Here is a 22431-nt window from a genome sequence, read left to right on the forward strand (position 1 = left end):
CACTGTCTGTCCGTCTTTCCGTCCGTCCGTCTGTCTGTCTGTCACACATTGTGTTTAGGTTTCGAAAAAATGCTCATACATGTAACTTCTATATCCCTTGAAATATAACTTTCATATTTGGTATGCATGTGTATATGGACAAGGCCTTTCCATACACACAAACATTTTGACCCCTGTGACCTTAACCTTGAACTTAGGGTCCACGTTTAGGTTTCGAAATTTGCGTTTAGGTTTGAAAAATGCTCATAACTTCTATCAAAACGTTTATAGGGGGAATATGTCATCCTATGGTGACAGCTCTTGTTCAACTATATTTTTGGAATGAAAATATTTCAGAAAGTCATATGAACGCAGCAAAAAAAACACACATACTTTTCCCCTGTTTGTTAGATGAAAAATGAATATTTTGCTATAAGAAATATCAGCACTTATATGAATTATTTATGTTGTCTGATATCTTAGTCTTATTGCCACAAAGGTATATTTTAAAAATCCTTAATGTTTGGAATATTTTGGTATTACAGGGCTTTTTCCTTCTTTATCTAGGACCTTTTATAGGCCTCTTCCTTCAAGAGAAAGGCCCGTTCCCCTAGGAGAATTCCTTTCAAATGTTGCAATTTTTCCCAAATTTCATGCTTACTTTTGGGAAATTTCTTCTCCTATTTCAGTTTTGTGGATAAAATTTCCCCCATATGGAAGGCCAGGATCTTTCTCCAAAATAAGAAAAAAGCATTATATAACACTATTCTCAAGACCAATTTGCACTTAAAAGTTATCAGAGCAAAATATTATAATTTAGCTTTTTTTCTAAAACAAAAATCAAATAGTGTTTTTAGTATCCAGTACTTTGTTTTGATCCTGGAATGATATTTATCATTCAATAGGTAAACAGTAAAGTATTGAGGAAATGAGGAATTCAGGTCTCTGGAACAGATTACCAGTCTGTTCTTTGGCTCAGTAGCTGATGCTGCAGTATTTAGCATGTGAGCTACACTTTTTGCTATGGTCACCCTATTGATCAATAGTGTCTTGTTCTAACAAAACTAGGCATAATGCATGTGCGTAAAGTGCCGTCCGAGATTAGCCTGTGCAGTCCGCACAGGCTAATCAGGGACGACACTTTCCGCTTAAACTTGATTTTCGGTAACAAGGGACTTCCTTCAAACAAAAAATAACATTAAAGCAAAAAGTGTCGTCCCTGATTAGCCTGTGCGGACTGCACAGGCTAATCTGGGACGGCACTTTACGCACATGAATGAAGCCCAGTTTTCTCAGAACAAGACACAATATGTAGCAAGTTACTACATTGTCAGTGAATTTACCCCTGCTTTTTTTGTCCAGAATAATTATTAGCACAATTGTGGCTTGATTAAATAGGTGGCACACAATGGTGGGGCATACTCCAAAGTTGTTGTGATATTCATGTTTTTGTGTGATGTTTCATTTTTTTGTAATTTGTTACAGTAAATGTCACAAGTAATTTATGACAAGATGTTCCATAAGTTATCAGGGATGTGATATAATTTATTTGAGTTGTATCAATTGTTGACAGTTAAACTGCTGTATCATCTCAACATTTCTATATGAGATATAAAAGTTTCGCTCTTAACCCTCAATTGATTGTCTAAGAGGTCGTTAAACATTGGTCATTTCTTTATTTTCAGGTATTGCCTTCACAGATCTGCCGGTGAGTTTTATTGTAATGTTTTCGCCAACTATTTACTCGAGACGACATCTCCTTGTAAAGCCCTAGTGATTTTTATGAAAATTAACAGGAATGATCCTTGTTTGACCCTCTTTCAAAGTTAGGTCATCAGAGCTAAAATAGATTATTTAAGTAGAAATGTAGGAAATGTTCTCCAATGACACCACGTGATGCAGAGGTTTAATATTTGGTGTGTCACATTGTCTGGTGGATTGTTAGCTCCACAGGCCAGAGGCCAGCGGGGCTTATGTCATGGTTCTGTGTCTGTCGTGTGTGCATGCGTCCGAGCGTGCGTGCGTTAACTTTTTCTTTAAACATCTTCTCCTAAACTTCAAGTCCTATTCTGATAAAACTTCTCACAAATTTTCCTGGGGTGAACCTCTTTCAAATTTGTTCAAATTATGCCCCTGGGGTCAAATTTGACCCCGCCTTGGGGGTCAATAAACTGAACATATGCTTATACAAAGCCTATTTTGTGCAAATTGCTGTTACATTTTGCTGCGCATCTTCCGAGCCTGTCTGTTCAGGGTTACTCCCGGCAGTAATTTCGGAAGATTCTGAGCGTTTCGAAAACATCGATGATATCGTTACACATCCTTTAGCGTCTATTTTTTGTGTTTATTAAATGTAATATTTACTATTGTGCGAAGCCATGATTGAAAATAAGCGTCTACAGATATGGTATAGAATGTGTATTGTGCGGCTCTATATACTCTTGTATAATGCGGAACAGTTCGAATGTCATCGCTGAGAGTAAATGCATCCGGCAAATACACCAAAAAATCTGTGTCACTAAAGGCTTTATTACGTCGGGAATGAAGGGAAGTCACTCTTTAAATATAAATTATGTTTACTTTTTACGATTTTGGAAGATTTTATTTTTTGGAATTGGGAAAAATGCAATCAAAATTCGATTGGGAACGGGTCAGTTTGCTTTGGGAATGCCTCTGTTTCCCGGAGGCGCAGACAGTGCTGAAAAACCCCTGCCAGGGGGTCACAAAAATGAACATATGCTTAAATAAGGCCTATTTAACACCATAGTAATGTTTTACATATACAAAAATGCTCACCCAACTTTAAGCGCCCAGTGGGACGAAGGAAAGAAAGAGAAAGTCACATGCTTGAGTACATTTCAACCCATGCGCATTGCACGCTTTTTTTTCGTATAAAAAAACAGTAGAGCGATACAGGGCCATCATGGCCCTCTTGTTCAAATCATGCCCCAGAGGTCAAAACTGGCCACACCTCAGGGTTAACATGATTTATTTAGGCTTATATATAAGATAACTTCAAAAATTCTTCTTTTCTGAAATCGCAAGGCTCAGAGGTTTTATAATTGGTTTGTAATATTATCTAGCAATCCTCTAGATTGTTGAAATCATGCCCCTTGGATCAAAACTGGCCACACCTCAGGGGTCACAAGAGTTACATTGACTAATAATCTTCTTCTAAAAGCTGCAAGAATCCGGGGTTAAATGTTTGGTGATAAACATTGTTAAGCGTTCCCATACTAAGTTTGTTCAAATCATGTTGTTAAGGTCAAAACTGGCCATGCCCTAGGGGTCACATTATTTATACAAAGTGTAATGAATAGTGTTTAAAAGCCTTCTCTGAAACCACTACTCCCAAAACTTTGATATTTGTCATGCAACAGCAGATTGTACGAAGATTGTTCATATCATGCCCCTACAGTCAAAACAGGCTCCTATATTGTCACATGTTTTATATAGACTTCTACAGTAAAATAACTTTAACATTCTCTAAAAACTGCAAGGGTCAGGGATTTAATATTTTATGTTTTGCATTGTATACAAGTTCTCAACAAATTTGTTCAAATCATGCCCCTTTTTAAAAAAACTGGTCACATCCAATGGGTAGCCTGATTTATAATATAGACTTGTAATGAAAAAAACAGCATTAAAAAAAATGTGACCTCTGATATCACATGTCCCAGAACTTCGATATTTGGTATGAAACATTAGGACCAGTACGAATTATTCAAAATTTGCCCCTGGGGTCAAAAATGTCCACGTCCCAGTGGTCACATGATTCATACAGACTTTTATAGTAATATTTGTTAATGGTCTGCTCATTAACCACCTGGGTCAAGGGTTGAATATTTGGTGTAAAATATCATCTTGTGATCCTTCACAAAGATTGCTGGGGTCAAAATTGTTCACATTAAAAATCTGTGAAAAACTAATAAAAAAGGCAAGAAGGCCTCTTTAAAGATAGATCATGCACCTGTTGTCAAAATAGGCCCTGTCTGGGCAGCCAGATGTTGGGGCAGTTCTCCAAGTATAAGTATATTGTGAAACCTTGTGAACATATTATTTACTGAGAACTAAGTAAAGCCTCAGGTCAGCACCAAGGCCATCTTGTTTGAAGAATGGTATTCAATGTTATACAAAAGCCATGTTAACTTATTATAAATATGTTTCAATATAGGTAATTGCTTTTGAGAAATTTTTGAACAAAAATGTTATGGTTGTTATCCTTAGAAGTTATGAACCATTTGCTATAATGAGAAATTTGTTTGAGTCTTTTGTATGAAAGAAATTTAACTGAGTCTCTGATATGAAATATTTTGTTTTGCAGCATGGATTATACCCGACTGTTGGACTGCAAACACCAGGGGAAGTTGTGGAGGCAAACTTCGGTCAGGCGCCGTTTGTGTTTGACATAGAGGACTATATACGGGTATGTCAAGGACAACATAGGGGGCTTGAGATATTGTACTAATCAAGCTTTACTTGTGGAGATTAAGCAAAAGTGGAATGGTAGGATGGCCAGTCTTTCGATGTTTTAGCCTAGCCCTCTTGCTCTATTCTGCCCTAATATAGTTTCTATATTAAATACAAATTGGATCAGATACATGTTGTTATTTTAAACCATTTTTAAAAGGGGGGACACTGGTGTATCTGCTTGAAATTTATTTATCACATACAATGCTTTCACATGCTTGCAAGCTGTGATCCGACTGTAGTTTGCATTCTGATTGCGAACAATCCCTTATTAGCTATTTAAGTATATTTGCTTACGCAAGACATGAGTGAGATAAATGGGTTGCTTCATTGACCCTTTCCCCATCAGAAGCGAAGTGAAAATTGCTATGTGCAAACAGCATAAAACCAGAACAGCCTGCTATTATATTAACTCACAGTCTGTTCAGGTTTTATGCTTTTCGCTGCTCATCAGTATCTAAGTGTTGGAAATGTAGCCTTACAAACTTGAATCTAGTAAGAATGGTCTTAAATAAATATAACTTTCTAAGAAACTACAAATGCATCAAAATACCTATCTAAGTGGTAAAGGGTGAAATGAAAGATTACATAAAAGAAAGTGTAGTCCTGATAGGCTTGTGCGGACTGCACATTTTTATCTGGCAGGGCATTTTACGAACATCCATTAAGATCAGTTTTTCCAGAAAGAGGCTCATTTGCATACAGTAGGTATTGACTTGGGGCTCATTTGCATACAGAAGGTATTGACTTGGGGCTCATTTGCATACAGTAGGTATTGACTTGGGGCTCATTTGCATACAGTAGGTATTGACTTGGGGCTCATTTGCATACAGTAGGTATTGACTTGGGGCTCATTTGCATACAGTAGGTATTGACTTGGGGCTCATTTGCATACAGTAGGTATTGACTTGGGGCTCATTTGCATACAGTAGGTATTGACTTGGGGCTCATTTGCATACAGTAGGTATTGACTTGGGGCTCATTTGCATACAGTAGTTATTGACTTGGGGCTCATTTGCATACAGTAGGTATTGACTTGGGGCTCATTTGCATACAGTAGGTATTGACTTGGGGCTCATTTGCATACAGTAGTTATTGACTTGGGGCTCATTTGCATACAGTAGGTATTGACTTGGGGCTCATTTGCATACAGTAGGTATTGACTTGGGGTCTGTGTGTTTGGTATGTTTGGTGTGTGTGTGAAAACTGATTGGTTATTCAAATGTGATTTGTATGTTTAAGGAATGGAGGATGAAGACTCGACTGACCATAGAACGATTTCCTGTCATTGACAGAAAGGGGGAATGGCAATCAGCATTACAGAGGTTTGTTGTGGAGAAAAATTGTGCAATCAAATTACCATTGTTCTGGGACAACTGGGCAGGATCCATTTGTGTAAAGTGTTGTCTGAGATTAGCTTGCGCATTTAGCACAGGCTAATCAGGGTCATCACTTTCTGCCTAGACTGAATTTTCGTTTAGAAGTGACCTCCTTGTAATGACAAAATCCATAAAAGCTGAAAGTGTTGTCCCTAATCTTTGATGACTATGCACATGCATTATGCAAGTTAACGAAGAACCAGGCTCAAATGACTTGCTCAAAATGTTAAAAATTGTTTGGTAAAAAGTACATGCTGACTGCACAGGCTAATCTTTGATGACACTATGCACATGCATTATGCAAGTTTTCCCAGAACCAGACTCAAATGACTTGCTCAAAATGTTAAAAGATGTTTGGTAAAAAGTACATGCACAAATATTGGCCTTATAAAAATATTTTATTAAACAAGTTTTTAGGGACCAGCAACTTTTGAGAAAAACTTCAGATTATTAAAAAAAAATTTTTTAATATTAAATTATTTTAGATAAATATTGAAATCGAAGACTACACAAACTGCGGCAAAGTTATAAGAAACTAAAATTGTAGTCCCTTATGGATGATTATGAGGAGACTGAAAGGCATTACATACATCAATAAAATAAGTATGATTTGATAGCAAAATTCAAAACTTCTTATTATAAATAAATATTAAAATTGATAAATACACAAAGCAAAGCAAACGCAAAGCAAACGTGAAACAATTAAATTAACCAACTCACTTGAAATTAAAATCGGAAGGAAGGTTATAGGGAGACTCAAAAGCCTAACATTTTAAATTTTTAATTATGAACCTTGCTCTGAGAAAATTAGGTTTAATGCATGTGCAAAGTGTCGTCCAAGATAAGCCTGTGCAGTTTGCCATCTAACTGGATTTTGCCTAAGAAGAGACTACCTTGAAATAAAAAAATACCATGAAATTTAGAGTGGAAAGTGTTGTCCCTGATAAGCCTGTGCGGACTGAACAGGTTTATCTGGGACAATGCTCACCCTCATGCATTAAGTCCTGTTTTCCCCTGTGCAGACTGAACAGGTTTACCTGGGACAATGCTCACCCTCATGCATTAAGTCCTGTTTTCCCCTGTGCAGACTGAACAGGTTTATCTTGGACAATGCTCACCCTCATGCATTAAGTCCTGTTTTTCCCTGTGCAGACTGAACAGGTTTATCTGGGACAATGCTCACCCTCATGCATTAAGTCCTGTTTTCCCCTGTGCAGACTGAACAGGTTTATCTTGGACAATGCTCACCCTCATGCATTAAGTCCTGTTTTCCCCTGTGCAGACAGAACAGGTTTATCTGGGACAATGCTCACACTCATGCATTAAGTCCTGTTTTCCCCTGTGCAGACTGAACAGGTTTATCTGGGACAATGCTCACCCTCATGCATTAAGTCCTGTTTTCCCCTGTGCAGACTGAACAGGTTTATCTGGGACAATGCTCACCCTCATGCATTAAGTCCTGTTTTCCCCTGTGCAGACTGAACAGGTTTATCTTGGACAATGCTCACCCTAATGCATTAAGTCCTGTTTACCCCTGTGCAGACAGAACAGGTTTATCTGGGACAATGCTCACCCTCATGCATGAAGTCCTGTTTTCCCCTGTGCAGACTGAACAGGTTTATCTTGGACAATGCTCACCCTCATGCATTAAGTCCTGTTTTCCCCTGTGCAGACTGAACAGGTTTATCTGGGACAATGCTCACCCTCATGCATGAAGTCCTGTTTTCCCCTGTGCAGACTGAACAGGTTTATCTGGGACAATGCTCACCCTCATGCATTAAGTCCTGTTTTCCCCTGTGCAGACTGAACAGGTTTATCTGGGACAATGCTCAACCTCATGCATTACGTCCTGTTTTCCCCTGTGCAGACTGAACAGGTTTATCTGGGACAATGCTCACCCTCATGCATTACGTCCTGTTTTCCCCTGTGCAGACTGAACAGGTTTATCTAGGACAATGCTCACCCTCATGCATTAAGTCCTGTTTTCCCCTGTGCAGACTGAACAGGTTTATCTTGGACAATGCTCACCCTCATGCATTAAGTCCTGTTTTCCCCTGTGCAGACTGAACAGGTTTATCTGGGACAATGCTGACCCTCATGCATTAAGTCCTGTTTTCCCCTGTGCAGACTGAACAGGTTTATCTGGGACAATGCTCACCCTCATGCATTAAGTCCTGTTTTCTCAGAGCACGGCTCATATGTATTATTTGATGTGAATATTTGTTTACGTAAAGCATTTTCTGGTTTCAGGATTGTGTCCAGCTATCTGGTTCACCACGGCTACTGTGCCACTGCCGAAGCATTTGCTAAGTCTACTGGCCAGAATATTGACGAGGATATAGCCTCCATCAAAAACAGACAGCGTATACAATCTCTTTAGCCTAATTCCTTTTCCTTTGTTGAATAATAAATGCCTTATACATTTATTGATCAAATCTGTTCAACCTTTTGTGTGAACATCTCTGTGGGAACTCTCAACACTGATGTTTTGTTCAGAAAAGTAATTAAATGCCATATCATGTCATGTAGTTTGTTCTGTGAAGTTGTTTGGAACTGCATTACGTCTGTTTGATAAATGACTGCAATAGTATCTGATTGCGATATCAATAATAGGATTTAGTTGATCTGAAAAGACGATTGTTTCACCAAATTGGGCCTCGTTTTGGGAAAACTGGGCTTAATGTGTGTGCATAAATAGTTATCCCATTTAAGCCTGGGCAGTTCACACAGATGGACATTTTCGTTGAAAGGATGTCTTTTCTAAACGAAAATCTAGTGTAGGCGAAAAGTGTCATCCCTGATTATCCTTTATGGACTGAATAAGCTAATGTGGGACTTGTTTGAGCTCTGTCTGTCAGTCACACTTTTCTGGATCCTGCGATAACTTTTAAAAGTTCTTCATATTTTTTCATGAAACTTGAAATATGGACAGATGGCAATATGAAGATTGTGCACACCATTTCAATTTCTTCCTACATCAAGAATTCTGGTTGCTATGGTAACAAATATATATAAAATAAAAAAATCTGACAATGGTGGAGTTTCACCAGTTGGGGACTTATATTGCTTGGCAATAGTCTTGTTAAATGTGAAGTTGTATTTTGTAGGAATTTCCAAGTTGGTCCTAGCAGGCCGCATGGGAGAGGCGATTGAGGCCACACAGCAACTATACCCGGGTCTTCTAGAGCGGGACTCAAACTTGTTGTTCCTGCTGAAATGCAGGCAGTTCATAGAGATGGTGAACGGCAGTGACAGCGAGGTGCGCGGGTCTGCGTTACGGAGCCCCAGATCTCAGCATGGGGGCAGCAACCGGTCGAGCCCCTCGCGCAGCCCCTTGCACCATTCACACAGACCCACACAGGCCCTTCAACATGGGCCACACTCAGGGAACACTAGTCCGAGTCGTACAAAGACTCACACTAAATCTTCGCTCGCCTCTTTGCAACCATATCCGTCGTTATCATCGTCCATTTCGTCCTCCTGCTCTTCCCCCACGGTAAATTCCTCCCTGTTGCATGGAAATGGTGTAACCCATAGCAACAAAACAAACAACCAATCAGAATGTAGTAATACTAAGACTTTCTCAGAGGAGAATTTGAATGTGGCCAATATGGCGAACTCCAGTGCAAACGGTGTTGTGTTGAATGGGAGTGATGCCAGGTTGATTGAGGACATTGAAATGATGGATGGCGTCTTGCCTGAGTCGCGTGATCATGTGACTAATGGAACTAGCAATGGTTCAGAGACAAATGGACAGTGTTTAAATGGGAGTAGTGTGATGGATTGCAGAGATGATGACATGGGTTAGTAGTGCCAGCATGTTTTTGAGCACCTGAACACAAGCACTTGAGCTTTTTGCGCACATTGTAATCACTTTTTGGTCTGTTTTTCCATATGCTATATTTACCTTAAGGAGACTAGAGGACACATGTCTTGCCCAACCTGCATGAAACTTGGATAGACATATGATAGCTCTGCAGAGTTAAAAAATGGTCATGTGGTGTTAAAACTAGGTCACTATATCAAATTGAAGAAAAGCTTGTTAACACTCATATGAAGTAACTTATTCATGAAACTAGTAATGAAACTTTTTTTCAAGCAATGTCTCTGCTGTTGTGGGAAAAGTTTCATGTCCATTAAAAAACTGGCCAATGGCTGAGGATTTTTTCAGTAAATGGCTTTAGTAAAACTTTGTGAACACTCAAGAAGTCATGTGTTTACCCAATCATCATGAAAATTGCTCAGAACTTTTGTTCTTATGTATCTTGGTCAAGTTTCAATATGTTTTCATTCCATTGAAAAATAGCTGCCAGGGTGTGGGAAAGATATCCATTTGTCAAACCTTGTGAACACTCTAGAAAATGTTATTAAACTGCCATTGGACACTTTTTATGCCCCCCTTCGAAGAAGAGGGGGTATATTGCTTTGCACATGTAGGTCGGTGGTCTGTCGGTCCGTCCACCAGGTGGTTTCCTGATGATAACTCAAGAGCGCTTAGGCCTAGGATCATGAAACTTCATAGGTAGATAGATCATTATTCGCAGATGACCCCTAATGATTTTGAGGTCACTAGGTCAAAGGTCAAGGTCATGGTGACACGAAATAGTAAAATGGTTTCCGGATGATAACTCAAGAACGCATATGCCTAGGATCATGAAACTTCATGGGTAGATTGATCATGACTCGCAGATGACCCCTATTGATTTTGAGGTCACTAGGTCAAAGGTCAAAGTCATGGTGACCCGAAATAGTAAAATGGTGTCCAGATGATAACTCAAGAACGCATACGCCTAGGATCATGAAACTTCATAGGTACATTGATCATGACTCGCAGATGACCCATATTGATTTTCAGGTCACTAGGTCAAAGGTCATGGTTACCCGAAACAGTCAAATTGTTTCCAGATGATAACTCAAGAACGCTTTTGCCTAGGATCATGACACTTCATAGGTACATTGATCATGACTCACAGATGACCCCTATTGATTTTCAGGTCACTAGGTCAAAGGTCAAGGTCACAGTGACAAAAAACTTATTCACACAATGGCTGCCACTACAACGGACATATGGGGGGCATGCATGTTTTACAAACAGCCCTTGTTACGTATGCTTTCTTAGCCATGTTTAAAAATAGGTCCGGCCCATTAAAAACATGGCTTTCAGGGGTTGAGGCTATTTTCCTTATATGACTATACATGTATACAGTAAGTTTGTGCATGCTCTAAAAGTCAGATTTGTTACCAAGGTTACCAAGGTTCATGAATTTTTCTTGAACATCTGTTTTTAGCTCACCTGAGCACAACGTGCTCATGGTGAGCTTTTGTGATCACCTGTTGTCCGTCGTGCGTCGTCCGTTGTCAACATTTTGCCTTGTGAACACTCCAGAGGCCACATTTATTGTCTGATCTTCATGAAACTTGGTTATAACATTTGTCCTATTTATACCTCGACTGAGTTCGAAACTGGGTCATGCTGGGTCAAAAACTAGGTCACTAGGTCAAAAAAAGAAAAACCTTGTGAACACTGTAGAAGTCACATTTGATGCCCAATCTTTGTGCAACTTTGTAAAAATGTTTGTCTAAATGATATGTTGGTTGAGTTCAAAAATGGTTCCTGTCCCTTGAAAAACATGGCCGCCAGGGGCCGGGGCAGTATTCCTTATATGGCTTTTGAGAAACCTTGTGAACACTCTCGAAGTGACATTTTTTTTCCAATCATCATGAAACTTGGTCAAAACATTGGTTTCATTGATATCTCGGACAATTTCGAAAATGGTCCAGATCGGTGAAAAAACATGGCCACCAGGGGGGCGGGGCAGTTTTCTCTATATGTATATAGTGAAAACATGTAAAACAGTCTAGTTGTGATAAGCCATAATGTTAAAGAAAGATGACCTGTACATACTTTCTAAAAGTTAACTAATAGTTAACTCCCTTGTATAAACCTGGGACTTCTTTCATAAAATGTGGTGTACATAAAGACAGTAGTTTGCATGCAATTTAATAAACCTATGTCATAAAATAACTGTACATGTACTAATGCACTGTAGAGCCTTATCTTTGATCTTTACTGATAAGCCAAGTTAACCTTCTGGTGTATTTAGCAGACTACTATGCTTTGAAACTGTTTCAATTTCAACCTTGTTATTTGGCAATTTTAACCAGGTTTTCCGAAGGAAAAAACTGGTTATTAGATTGGCGAATGCGGGCAGGCTGGCTGGCTGGCTGGCTGGCGGGCTGGCTGGCGGGCTGGCGGGCGGGCGGAACAAGCTTGTCCGGGCCATAACTATGTCGTTCATTGTCAGATTTTAAAATCATTTGGCACATTTGTTCACCATCATTGGACGGTGTGTCGCGCGAAATAATTACGTCGATATCTCCAAGGTCAAGATCACACTTTGAGTTCAAAGGTCAAAAATGGCCATAAATGAGCTTGTCCTGGCCATAACTATGTCATTCATTGTGAGATTTTAAAATCATTTGGCACATTTGTTCACCATCATGGGACGGTGTGTCGCACGAAAGAATCACGTCAATATCTCCAATGTCAAGGTCGCCACGACTAAAAATAGATTTTTTTTTTAAAACAAACTTACAAAGGGGGTTAATTTTGTTTGTTCATTTCAAAAGTTCAGTTTGAGTTTCCTCCCTTTATCAGATTTTTTTTTCACAATGAAAACCTGGTTTTGTGACAATTTTGTCCCTTGTCTAAATTAGAAAGACTCTTGATTGAAATAACTTTTATAAATTCTTCTTATTTTTTACATTTGAGTCACTGGAGTTTTCCACTCTCCATAAATTGTGTTCTTTAGATTAAGTTAGACTTATTTTATAAACTAAATTTTTGAAGCAGTTTTTTTGACAGATTGTGAACTTCTTTTTACATTCATTAAGGTATTTGCTGTATTTGTTCATTTTTAACGATGCATAGATTCTTTAGACTAAAGTTAGTTATTTTCATTAAAGCTGCTTTGGTTTTTACTTATAGATTAATTCTTTGAGTGTATTCAGGCGTATCTGACTCGACGCCTTTAGTTAATTGAATTACAACCAGTAAGTGTGTTAGAAATAAGCGTTCTTTAATTAGACTCGATAAATATTTTCGTATTGCATAACTGCTCACAAAGTTACATAACTCGTAACCGTCCCGTGACCGGTTCACTTGCGTAAGTGAACGGGACCGCACTACCACAGTTGTTTATAGTAAAACATTGTGAATACTTTTAGTCACATTTTTAGTTCAATCTGAATGACACTTGCTGATCTTCACACATGGTGACAATCTTTATTAGCATAATATTTTTTGCTCATGGTGAACTTTTGTGATCACCTTTTGTCAATCGTCTGTCTTCCGTTGTGCATCATGAATATTTGCCTTGTTAACACTGTAGAGACCACATTTATTGTTGGATCTTCATGAAACTTTGTCAGAAGATTTGTCCTAATAATATCTTGGACAAGTTCAATAATGGTTCCAGTCTGTTGAAAAACATTTCCGCCATGGGGCCATTTGTTGTTCATTCTTCATGAAACTTGGTAAGAACATTTGTTCTATTGATATCTTGGGCTGCAAAAAACATGTCATTTCTTTTTAGCTCAGGTGAGCGACTTTGGCCCTTTCAGGCCCTCTTGTCATCATATTGTGACTAAGTTATACAATGTTTTTTGTTTATGGCTGTCCGAGTGTTGAGCACTATTTATTATATTACTATCTTGAAACCATGTTTACTCTCTAGAACTCACATTTTTGTGGAGAACTCATGAAATTTGCTCAGGGCTGTTGTCCTAATAATGATATCTCATATGATTTCATGAATGGTTTCAAATCATAAAAAATATGGCCGCTAGTGATGGTGTAAGTGTTTCTTAGATTTAAATGTGAAACCATGATGAAACATGCTAATAACATTATTTTTTTGTGATTTTGAAGCTGAGTTTGGAATTAGTTTTGGCCAATTATAATGTGGCTTCCAGGCGTTTGGGCAGTTTTGCCTATGAAGCTAAATTATCATATGTAGATGTCATCTCTGCAGGCTTATCAGGGACAACACTTTCCGGTTTTATGGAATTTGTCTTTGAAAGGAAATCTTTTCTGAACAAAAACCCGGTTAAGGCGGAAGCTGTTGTCCTTCAGTAGCCTGTACGGACATGCATTGAGCCTCATTTGATTCTGCCCTCCCCACAGATGTAGATCCCCCAATATCAAGGCGACAGCTGTGCGGGGGCAGTCAGTTGGCCATTGAGAAGATGCTGCAGTTTGGTCGGGAGCTCCAGTCCATGAGTATACGGCTCAAGAAGGAGCACGGCAATAATGAGGCCAACAGGAAACAACTACAGGTACACCTGGCACTGAGGCTGTCCATGAATGCTTTGATTTGCTTTACATCATCGGTTTAAAGCTGAGGCCTCTTGCAAGGATTTGAAACAAAAGGGCTTTTTAGTGCACAAGGTCGCATTATCCATGTCACAGATTTTCAATAAAGCATGTGTCAGGGGTTTTCAGCCTTATATAACAGGGGCCTATTAAAGGTCCCTTCCCGATTGAAAATTTCTTTAAAATTATGCAGTTTTCCCAAAAATCTTAACTTAACACCAGCTTTTTCATTACCCAAAGCAGTAATTTTAGCAAGAATTCTTCCCAAAATGAGCAATTTCTTCCCAAAATCCATAGGCTAGGGCCTCTTCTCAATGAAGGGAGGAAAACCCCTGTGTGTTATATATTCCATACTAAATGTATTTCCATTTAAAACAGTGTTTCTATAATTGATGTTACTAGTTTCACTTTGTGAATTTAGAGAATTGATTGGAACTACTTATACAATATGCTGTACAATAATGTGGTCAGATCAAAAAAGGGCATGGACTAGGACGTGTGTAATATGTTTAAAGCATGTATGTTTTGTTGAAATACTGACATGGATATTACAAAAGGTTCCAAGCACTGGTCCTACACTGAAAACAGTTTCCAATAGGTAGCAATGAGCTTCTGGCTATTGACATAAACAAATTTAAAACAGGTCTTAATTACAGGCTCAGAATATAACTTTAGCTTAATTTTAATTTGTCAGAACATGAATTTGAGTTTTGAGTTTTTAGTGGTTTTCAGTATATAAATAAAATATTTTTTCGCAGTCAAATTGCTTAATTTGTATATATTGGCTTACATGGTACATGGCAGAGGGTTTATGACACCAATTTAGTGTATTTATGTATGCTATGTTAATGTATTGGTATAAACGGTTTCCCACTCAGAAGCAAACAGAAAATATCTATATGCAACCAGAATAAAACCAGAACAGCCTGCGAATAACTTGCCGTCTGTTCAGATTCTTATGCTGTTTGCTGCTCATCAGTTCATTTGTGTTTAAAGTGAAACCTTTAAAACTAGAATTTAGTAAGAAATCTCTTCAATTTAATTTGATTGTTTTAGGGAATTCAAAGGTGTAAAATGCGTATCTAAGAGGTAAAGGGTTAAGCGATGTTTAATTGACCACTGATGTCTGTTCCAGGATGCATTTAGTTTACTAGCCTACACAGACCCCTGGTCCAGTCCAGTTGGTGCCCAGCTCGACCCAGTCCAAAGGGAACCGGTCTGTGCAGCACTCAATAGTGCCATCCTAGGTAACTGTTTAAGCTGCGTTCTGGGAAAACTAGGCTTAATGCATGTGCATAAAGTGTTGTCCCAGATAAGCCTGTGCAGTCCGCACAGGCTAATTAGAGACAACACTTTCTTCTTTAATGGTATTTTTTGTTTACAGCAAGTATGTTCTAAACATTAAGTTTGTGTAGGCCTACAGTGTTGTCCCTTATCTGAGACTACACTTTACGCACATGCATTAAGGGCAGTTATCCCAAGGGGCCCATTCAATTAGGGTTATCGCTGTACTTGATATGCCCACAGCATCTACTTATACCAGTACACATTTAATAATTGACCTGTCAGTTCATTCATTTGTCTTACCTTAGATATTACCCCAAAATCACACATTTCATGTTATATCAAGGTTCTTTTTAGCGTTTTTTTACCAATTGGGAAAAGTACCGGTACCATACCCATTGGGAACAATAAGCGAGAAAAAAACATGAAATTGGGAATTATTGTTATTTTTAATTGCTTTGTAAAAATTTCTTAAACCAATTTAAATATTCTTCATGATGAGCCTTTATGATAAGATCCCCTTTTGTCCATCATCGATCGTGCATCATCAACATTAGCCTTGTTAACACTCTAGAGGCCACATTTATTGTTGGATCTTCATGAAACAAGGTTATAAGATATGGCCCAATGATATATTGGCCGAATTCCAATTTGAGTCAGGTGAGATAAAAAACTAGGTCACTAGGTCAAAGAAAAAGAAAAGCTTGTTAACACTTTAGAAGTTCACATTTTTAGTCCAATCTTAATTAAACTTGGTCAGAATATTTAATGTAATGTTATCTCAGTTGAGTTGTTTGGTTCTGGATCGTGGAAACACATGGCTGCCAGGTTATGTTGCACTTTTCCTTATATCACTGATGTTAAACGTTGTTTATACTTTAGAAGTTGCATTTATAGTCCAATCTTCATGAAACTAACAACTTTTGTTCCTTTCATAACTCGGCTTAGTTAAAAATGGTTCTAGTCCGTTGAAAAACATGGCTGCCAGGGGGTGGGGCAGCTTTCATTATCTGAATGTAGTAAAATGGCTATAGTGACACATTATGAACACTATAAGACATGTTATTATTTTAATCTTGATGATAATTGCTAAGAAAATGGGTTCCCAAGATATCTCAGAAGTATCATTTAAGAGTATCTTCATAAAAGTTGGTCAGAATATTTGTCCCAATTAAATCTGTGCTGCGTTTGACACTCAGTCATTTGAGATATAAAAAAAAACAAGGTCACTGGGTCAAAAAGCTTGTTAACGTCTAGAAGTCACATTTCAAGACCGAATAGTTTAGTTACTTTGTTTTACAGGTGAGTGCCTAAGGACCCATGGCTCTCTTGTAAACAGATTGAATAGTAGGATCTACTAAGTGTTATAAATTTAGTTCCAGTATGAACAATATAATGTATTTGTTGAAACTGCAATTTATACTTTGAATACATTCATTCCTAAAAAGGCAGGTTAATTAAAATTTAATTTTTATTGAACAATTAAACTTGATTTCAAATTAAGAATTATGTAAAGAATTGAATTTAATTGTTGGTGTATTTCAGAGTCTCAAAATCTGCCTAGCCAACCTCCCCTAGAACTTGTGATATCTCAGACTGCTCAGTGTATGAAGCTGATGTCAAAAGCAGGCATTGCTACGAGTGCCTTTGCCGACCCCAGCGACTATCTCCATTGATATAACGCTCACCGCTGACTTACGCTTCTTGTTGTTTAGTCATTTGAAGACTTATTCATTGCATCTCAGCGATCTCTCTGGTGAAACATGGGGCAGGAATGTGGTTCCATTTGAGCTGGTTCTTGGAAACTGGGCTTAATGCATGTGTGTTAAGTGGCGTCCCAGATTAGCCTGTGCAGTCTGCACAGTTTAATAAGAAGCGACTCTCTCCCCCTAGACTGGATTTTGTTTGGAAGAGAATTCCTTTAAACAAAAAATTCCTTAAATGAAGAAAGTGTCGTCCCTGATTAGCCTGTGCAGACTGCACAGGCTAATGTTGGATGACACTTCACTCACATGGATTAAGCCCAGTTTGCCCAGGGCTCGGCTGTTTTTATTTTGTATTAGAAAAATATGATTATCGTTAATAGTAAATGTCAAAGTGGCAATAGCATTTGCAGTGTTTGCAAAGTCTTGAAATATCTGTCAGTCATTCAGTTTAACTAGTAATATTTGTCGGTACGAATCAGTTTCTGTCAGTCCGACTAATTATAAAAGAAAAACACTACAAAAGGCAGTACCTTTTAGATGTTTTATTGTTATGTTTAAATATATCTTTATGTCGCCTTATTATTATGTAATTTAAGATATTTTTGCATTAAAGAATAATTACTTCATCGCATGCACATTTAACAATTTAGGGAAAGATCTAGTATCCCAATGTGTACAGGGTAAGGCTAGAAGCGTGAAAATTTGGACCAGACAATGACACAGACAATGACATTTGTTTTATAATTTGCTAAATCGAGACCAGGGTATCTATAAGTAAAATGCATGCAAGTCATGGTTTTCAGCATAGGAGTATAAATTGTTATTAAACATTAGGGGAAAAATGTCAATCGTTGCCTAACAACTGGTAGACTGTTCCTCATTTTCCAAAAATGAACATTAGAGATTAAAACAATATCACACGATACAAATTTGACAAAGAAAGCAACTGGTTTCACCAGAATTCAGTCACTGTATTGTTTTCGAAGTTGAGGTTGTTTAAATCTTTGTTAACAATGGTTTAAAGAAGAATAACATTTAAATGCGTGTATCATGTTCCAAACTATAAAAGTACATTCCATACCGGTCTACTACCCATTCGAAGCAAATCTGAAAAATCTCTTTTTGTTCAGCTGAGCTTGGATTATTTGTGGCTTATTATTATTATAATTATTGTTTTGATATTGACTTTAGACAAGATTTATTGTATTTAAATGTGATCCAAACCGATATTTTATTGTCCCCTACTGGTTTCACCGGAGGGGACTTCTGGTTTGGCTCTGTCCATCCGTCAGGTTTTTCTAGATCCTGCGATAACTGTAAAAGTTCTTAATATTTTTTCATGAAACTTGAAACATGGATAGATGGCAATATGGACATTATGCACGTCATTTCATTTTGTTCCTACGTCAAAAATTCTGGCTGCTATGGCAACAAAAGCAAAAAAAACAAAATTCTGACAATGGTGGAATTTCTGACTATGGTGGAGCCGGTAGGGGACCATATTGCTTGACAATAGCCTTGTCATCCCCCGCCAGAGGCGGAGGGATATTGTTTTGGCGTTGTCCGTCCGTCAGGCTGTCCGTCCGTCCGGTCGGCACTTTTGTGTTCGGAGCCATATCTTGGAAGTGCTTCGTATGAGTATATATATGCATAAGAGGATGATGCATGCCAAATGGCATTGTACACCATTAGTTAAAAACAGAGTTATGGCCCTTTGTATCTTGAAAAAATGCTTTTTACTATAGGCACTTTTCTGTCCGGAGCCATATCTTGGAAGTGCTTTGGCGGATTTCTTTGAAACTTGGTATGAGTATATATATATACATAAGAGGATGATGCACGCCAAATGGCATTGTACACCATTTGTTAAAAAAAGAGATATGGCCGTTTGTATCTTGAACAAATGCTTTTTACTATAGGCACTTTTGTGTCCAGAGCCATATCTTGGGTGTGCTTTGGTGGATTTCAATGAAACTTGGTATGAGTATATATATGCATAAGAGGATGATGCACCCCAAATGGCATTGTATACAACCTATTTAAAACAGAGTTATGGCCCTTTGTATCTTGAAAAAATGCTTTTTACTATAGGCACTTTTGTGTCCGGAGCCATATCTTGGAAGTGCTTTGGCGGATTTCATTAAAACTTGGTATGAGTATATATATGGATAAGAGGATGATGCACGCCAAATGACATTGTACACCATCTGTTAATTACAGAGTTATGGCCCTTTGTATCTTGAAAAAATGCTTTTTTCAGTGTCAAATATAACCCTTTTGTGTCAAGAAGCATATGGGCGGGGGATATCAATTCAACGAACTTGCTTGTTTTAATATGGTATTATTTATGCTCCCAGAACTGGCATGGTAATTTTACCGTGATGAAAATGGCTCAAATTGTTGATAGTAACATCACTTTCAAATACCTTTTCTACGAATTAAGATATTGTGATCGGATATTTTTGTCAGTCAGTTGGACTGATTTTATCAAGTCATTTGTCGGTCCTGAGTTAAATTTGCCGGCCATGACTAGCGGACTAAAGGTTTTTTGCGAACTCTGCTTTTGTCTAGTTATAATACAACAAATGTATAAACTTAATGCAATATCTAATAATGAGATTTTATAGTTAATGTTATCTTTGAATTAAAGCGTTTGGTATTTGTTTATATTGTTTATAGGGAATGATTGGCATGCTGCTTATTTACCAAATCTAGAGTATCTGTTTTTCAAAATTCCTTGGTAGTTTGAGTATCTTTGTAACATAAAATAAACTGATAACAATTTTTTTTTCTAGGAACCATTTGCCTGACCCTATGTATTATCTTGAGGATTGTAATTCCTGTTGATAGTAATTGATTCATGCTTTTGTTTTTACCAAGCACTTAAATTATATTGAAAATATATGGTATTAAATGTGATATTTTTCTTCATATCTTTAAGATTTGTTATGGGCATTAATAACACTTGCTTCATGTTAAATCCTTATCAATTAAAGCATGATTAAAAGCCATTTTAAATGTCTTATTAAACAATAAATTGTTTGTGAATGTGCATCATTTGCATGAATAGTCGTCTTAAAGATACAGTTTTAGTGAGATTTTCCTGCATTTGTTATGTATTTGGATATTACTGGGAAAAAATCATTTTTATGTCCCCCCACCACTAAAGTGGGGGATATATTGTTTTTGCTCTGTCTGTTGGTTTGTTTCTGTGCTTGTTTGCGCCAACTTTAACATTTGCAATAACTTTTGCAATATTGAAGATAGCAATTTGATATTTGGCATGCATGTGTATCTCATGGAGCTGCACATTTTGAGTGGTGAAAGGTCAAGGTCATCCTTCAAGGTCAAAGGTCAAATATATAGCTTCAAAGCGGCGCAAAAGGGGACATAGTGTTTCTGACAAACACATATCTTGTTGAAATTTATTTTGAAATAACTACATGTATTGAAGGGTATATAATCACATATTCATCATGTGTGACCATAATTTTATTTGAATTATTACAATGTGGACTGTAGTGTCCTGTGACAAAGCTGCAATATGATGTCCTAACACTGATACATTTCAACTGCCAGTATCACCAATATTCAGTGTGTAACTGCTAAGCCATAGTTTTCACATAGCCAATGGGGGTGGTGCACGCAAATTGCGATTTCAGATGTTCACATATAATAGGCGATATAGCTTTCTTTTACGACCCACAATTTTTTTTCATTAACTGGATCTTTTTGAGCTCAAGATGAAATCATAATGTTTAATTCGACATTCAATGGTCCAGTGAGTACATATTTGGTAGTCTTATCAGTATTTTTGAGCAAATTATTTTCGATTTTTTTGCACATCACTGGAAAATCTAATTTTACTTTAGACCATTAGAGGAAAATTTAAAGCTTCAAAAGAAATACTAGTCTTTGTTTTGAGGCAAGAGACTATGAGACCAAATACAAAACAGGACCGTACGACACGCATCATGTGCAAATGGGCTTTATTCCATATGTGGCCAGGTTAGCTTTAGACCAGCCCGTGCAATATCACAGTCTGGTCAGTAGTTGATCTGTCCACTTGTGAGACCATTAAACCTTTTGTGACTTTATGATGCACAGGGTAGCTTCTGACAAGATAAGACAGGCTAGTCTGGCCCCATATGATGTTAAACGCTTTTAAAAAGTCTGCATGACGTGGCGTATATATTTGGGCTGTGATCTGTGAAAAGGGGGTTTAATACATGTGCTTTTATTATATTTTGTGTTTCAAGAAAGTCTCTTATTAGCGTAATCCAGTTTAGGCGGAAAGTGTTGTCCCTGATTAGCCTGTGCAGACTGCTCAGGCTAATCTGGCACAACTTTTTACGCACATGCATTAAACCCCCTTTTCACAGAGCACAGCTCATATATAACACAAAATGTACATTCTTCCAAATGCACAAATGTGCTGGCAATAAAAGTTTTTAATGCCGTGATAGCCAACCCATCTCGTGTACATTGCCTTACATCCAGCAAGGATATTTGAATATGGAACTATTTATTTATTTCGTAAACCGGTTATAAAGTTGTTTGTTTTCATTTTTCTTGATATTTATGAAAGAATGTTGTGTATATACAAGAGAAGTTATTTCGCAATTTGTACAGTAAAATTTGTTATGGCCGTGGAAAGGTTTTTTTAATGTAGAGCAATGTCTTGACTAGTGAAAAATGTGTACTGATTGTTATAAGCATGTTATTTGATCTGGGTATGTATACAGTTTTATTATTTGTTATTATATGTATATGTAGTTATCACCCTTTCTTCATTAATTTAATGAATTGATATTCCACGTATTATTTCACGATTATAATCCACTGACGTTATGAAGCATGTCCTGTATGTAATTTGTTTGCAAAGCATGTATCACATTGTCAGGAGGAGTCATGAACAAGTCGTTGCTTTGAACAAGTTGTTGCTTTTAACCCATTCTTCCGAATGCATAAAACTGACATTATGAAGCATGTCCTGTATGTAATTTGTTTGCAAAGCGTGTGTCACATTGTCAGGAGGATGAATTGATTGATCTTTCTGTGGAATAGCCTGTTCAAACAATAAACAACAGTGTTGTGTGTGATTATCTTAAATACAGATTTGAACATTTTGATTGTATTCTTGTTTCTTTCCGTTGATTACAGTGACATTGGAAGAATGAAAACGGGGCTTGATGCATATGCATAAAGTGTCGTCCCAGATAAGCCTCTTCAATCATAC

The 22431-nt window shown here is 37.6% G+C and overlaps 1 protein-coding gene and 1 long non-coding RNA gene across 2 annotated transcripts in view; both read left to right on the forward strand.

Moving 5' to 3' along the window:
• LOC127843879 (ran-binding protein 9-like) overlaps positions 1 to 22321 on the forward strand; it is a 55997-nt gene extending 33676 nt beyond the window's left edge. Inside the window, exons 5-12 of the mRNA XM_052373768.1 lie at positions 1665 to 1687; positions 4304 to 4405; positions 5692 to 5774; positions 8079 to 8191; positions 8936 to 9631; positions 14014 to 14165; positions 15338 to 15449; positions 17032 to 22321. Of these exons, the coding sequence (XP_052229728.1) occupies positions 1665 to 1687; positions 4304 to 4405; positions 5692 to 5774; positions 8079 to 8191; positions 8936 to 9631; positions 14014 to 14165; positions 15338 to 15449; positions 17032 to 17162 (1412 nt within the window). The 3' untranslated portion in view covers positions 17163 to 22321. The remainder of the gene's footprint in view (positions 1 to 1664; positions 1688 to 4303; positions 4406 to 5691; positions 5775 to 8078; positions 8192 to 8935; positions 9632 to 14013; positions 14166 to 15337; positions 15450 to 17031) is intronic.
• Positions 7031 to 7752, forward strand: LOC127843880 (uncharacterized). Its single transcript, XR_008032402.1, has 3 exons — positions 7031 to 7314; positions 7575 to 7639; positions 7705 to 7752. It is a non-coding gene; the product is annotated as an uncharacterized LOC127843880 (long non-coding RNA).
• Positions 22322 to 22431: the final 110 nt, after the last annotated feature.

This window comes from Dreissena polymorpha, chromosome 9 (genome assembly GCF_020536995.1).
Source record: "Dreissena polymorpha isolate Duluth1 chromosome 9, UMN_Dpol_1.0, whole genome shotgun sequence".
Classification (NCBI taxonomy): Eukaryota; Metazoa; Mollusca; class Bivalvia; order Myida; family Dreissenidae; genus Dreissena; species Dreissena polymorpha.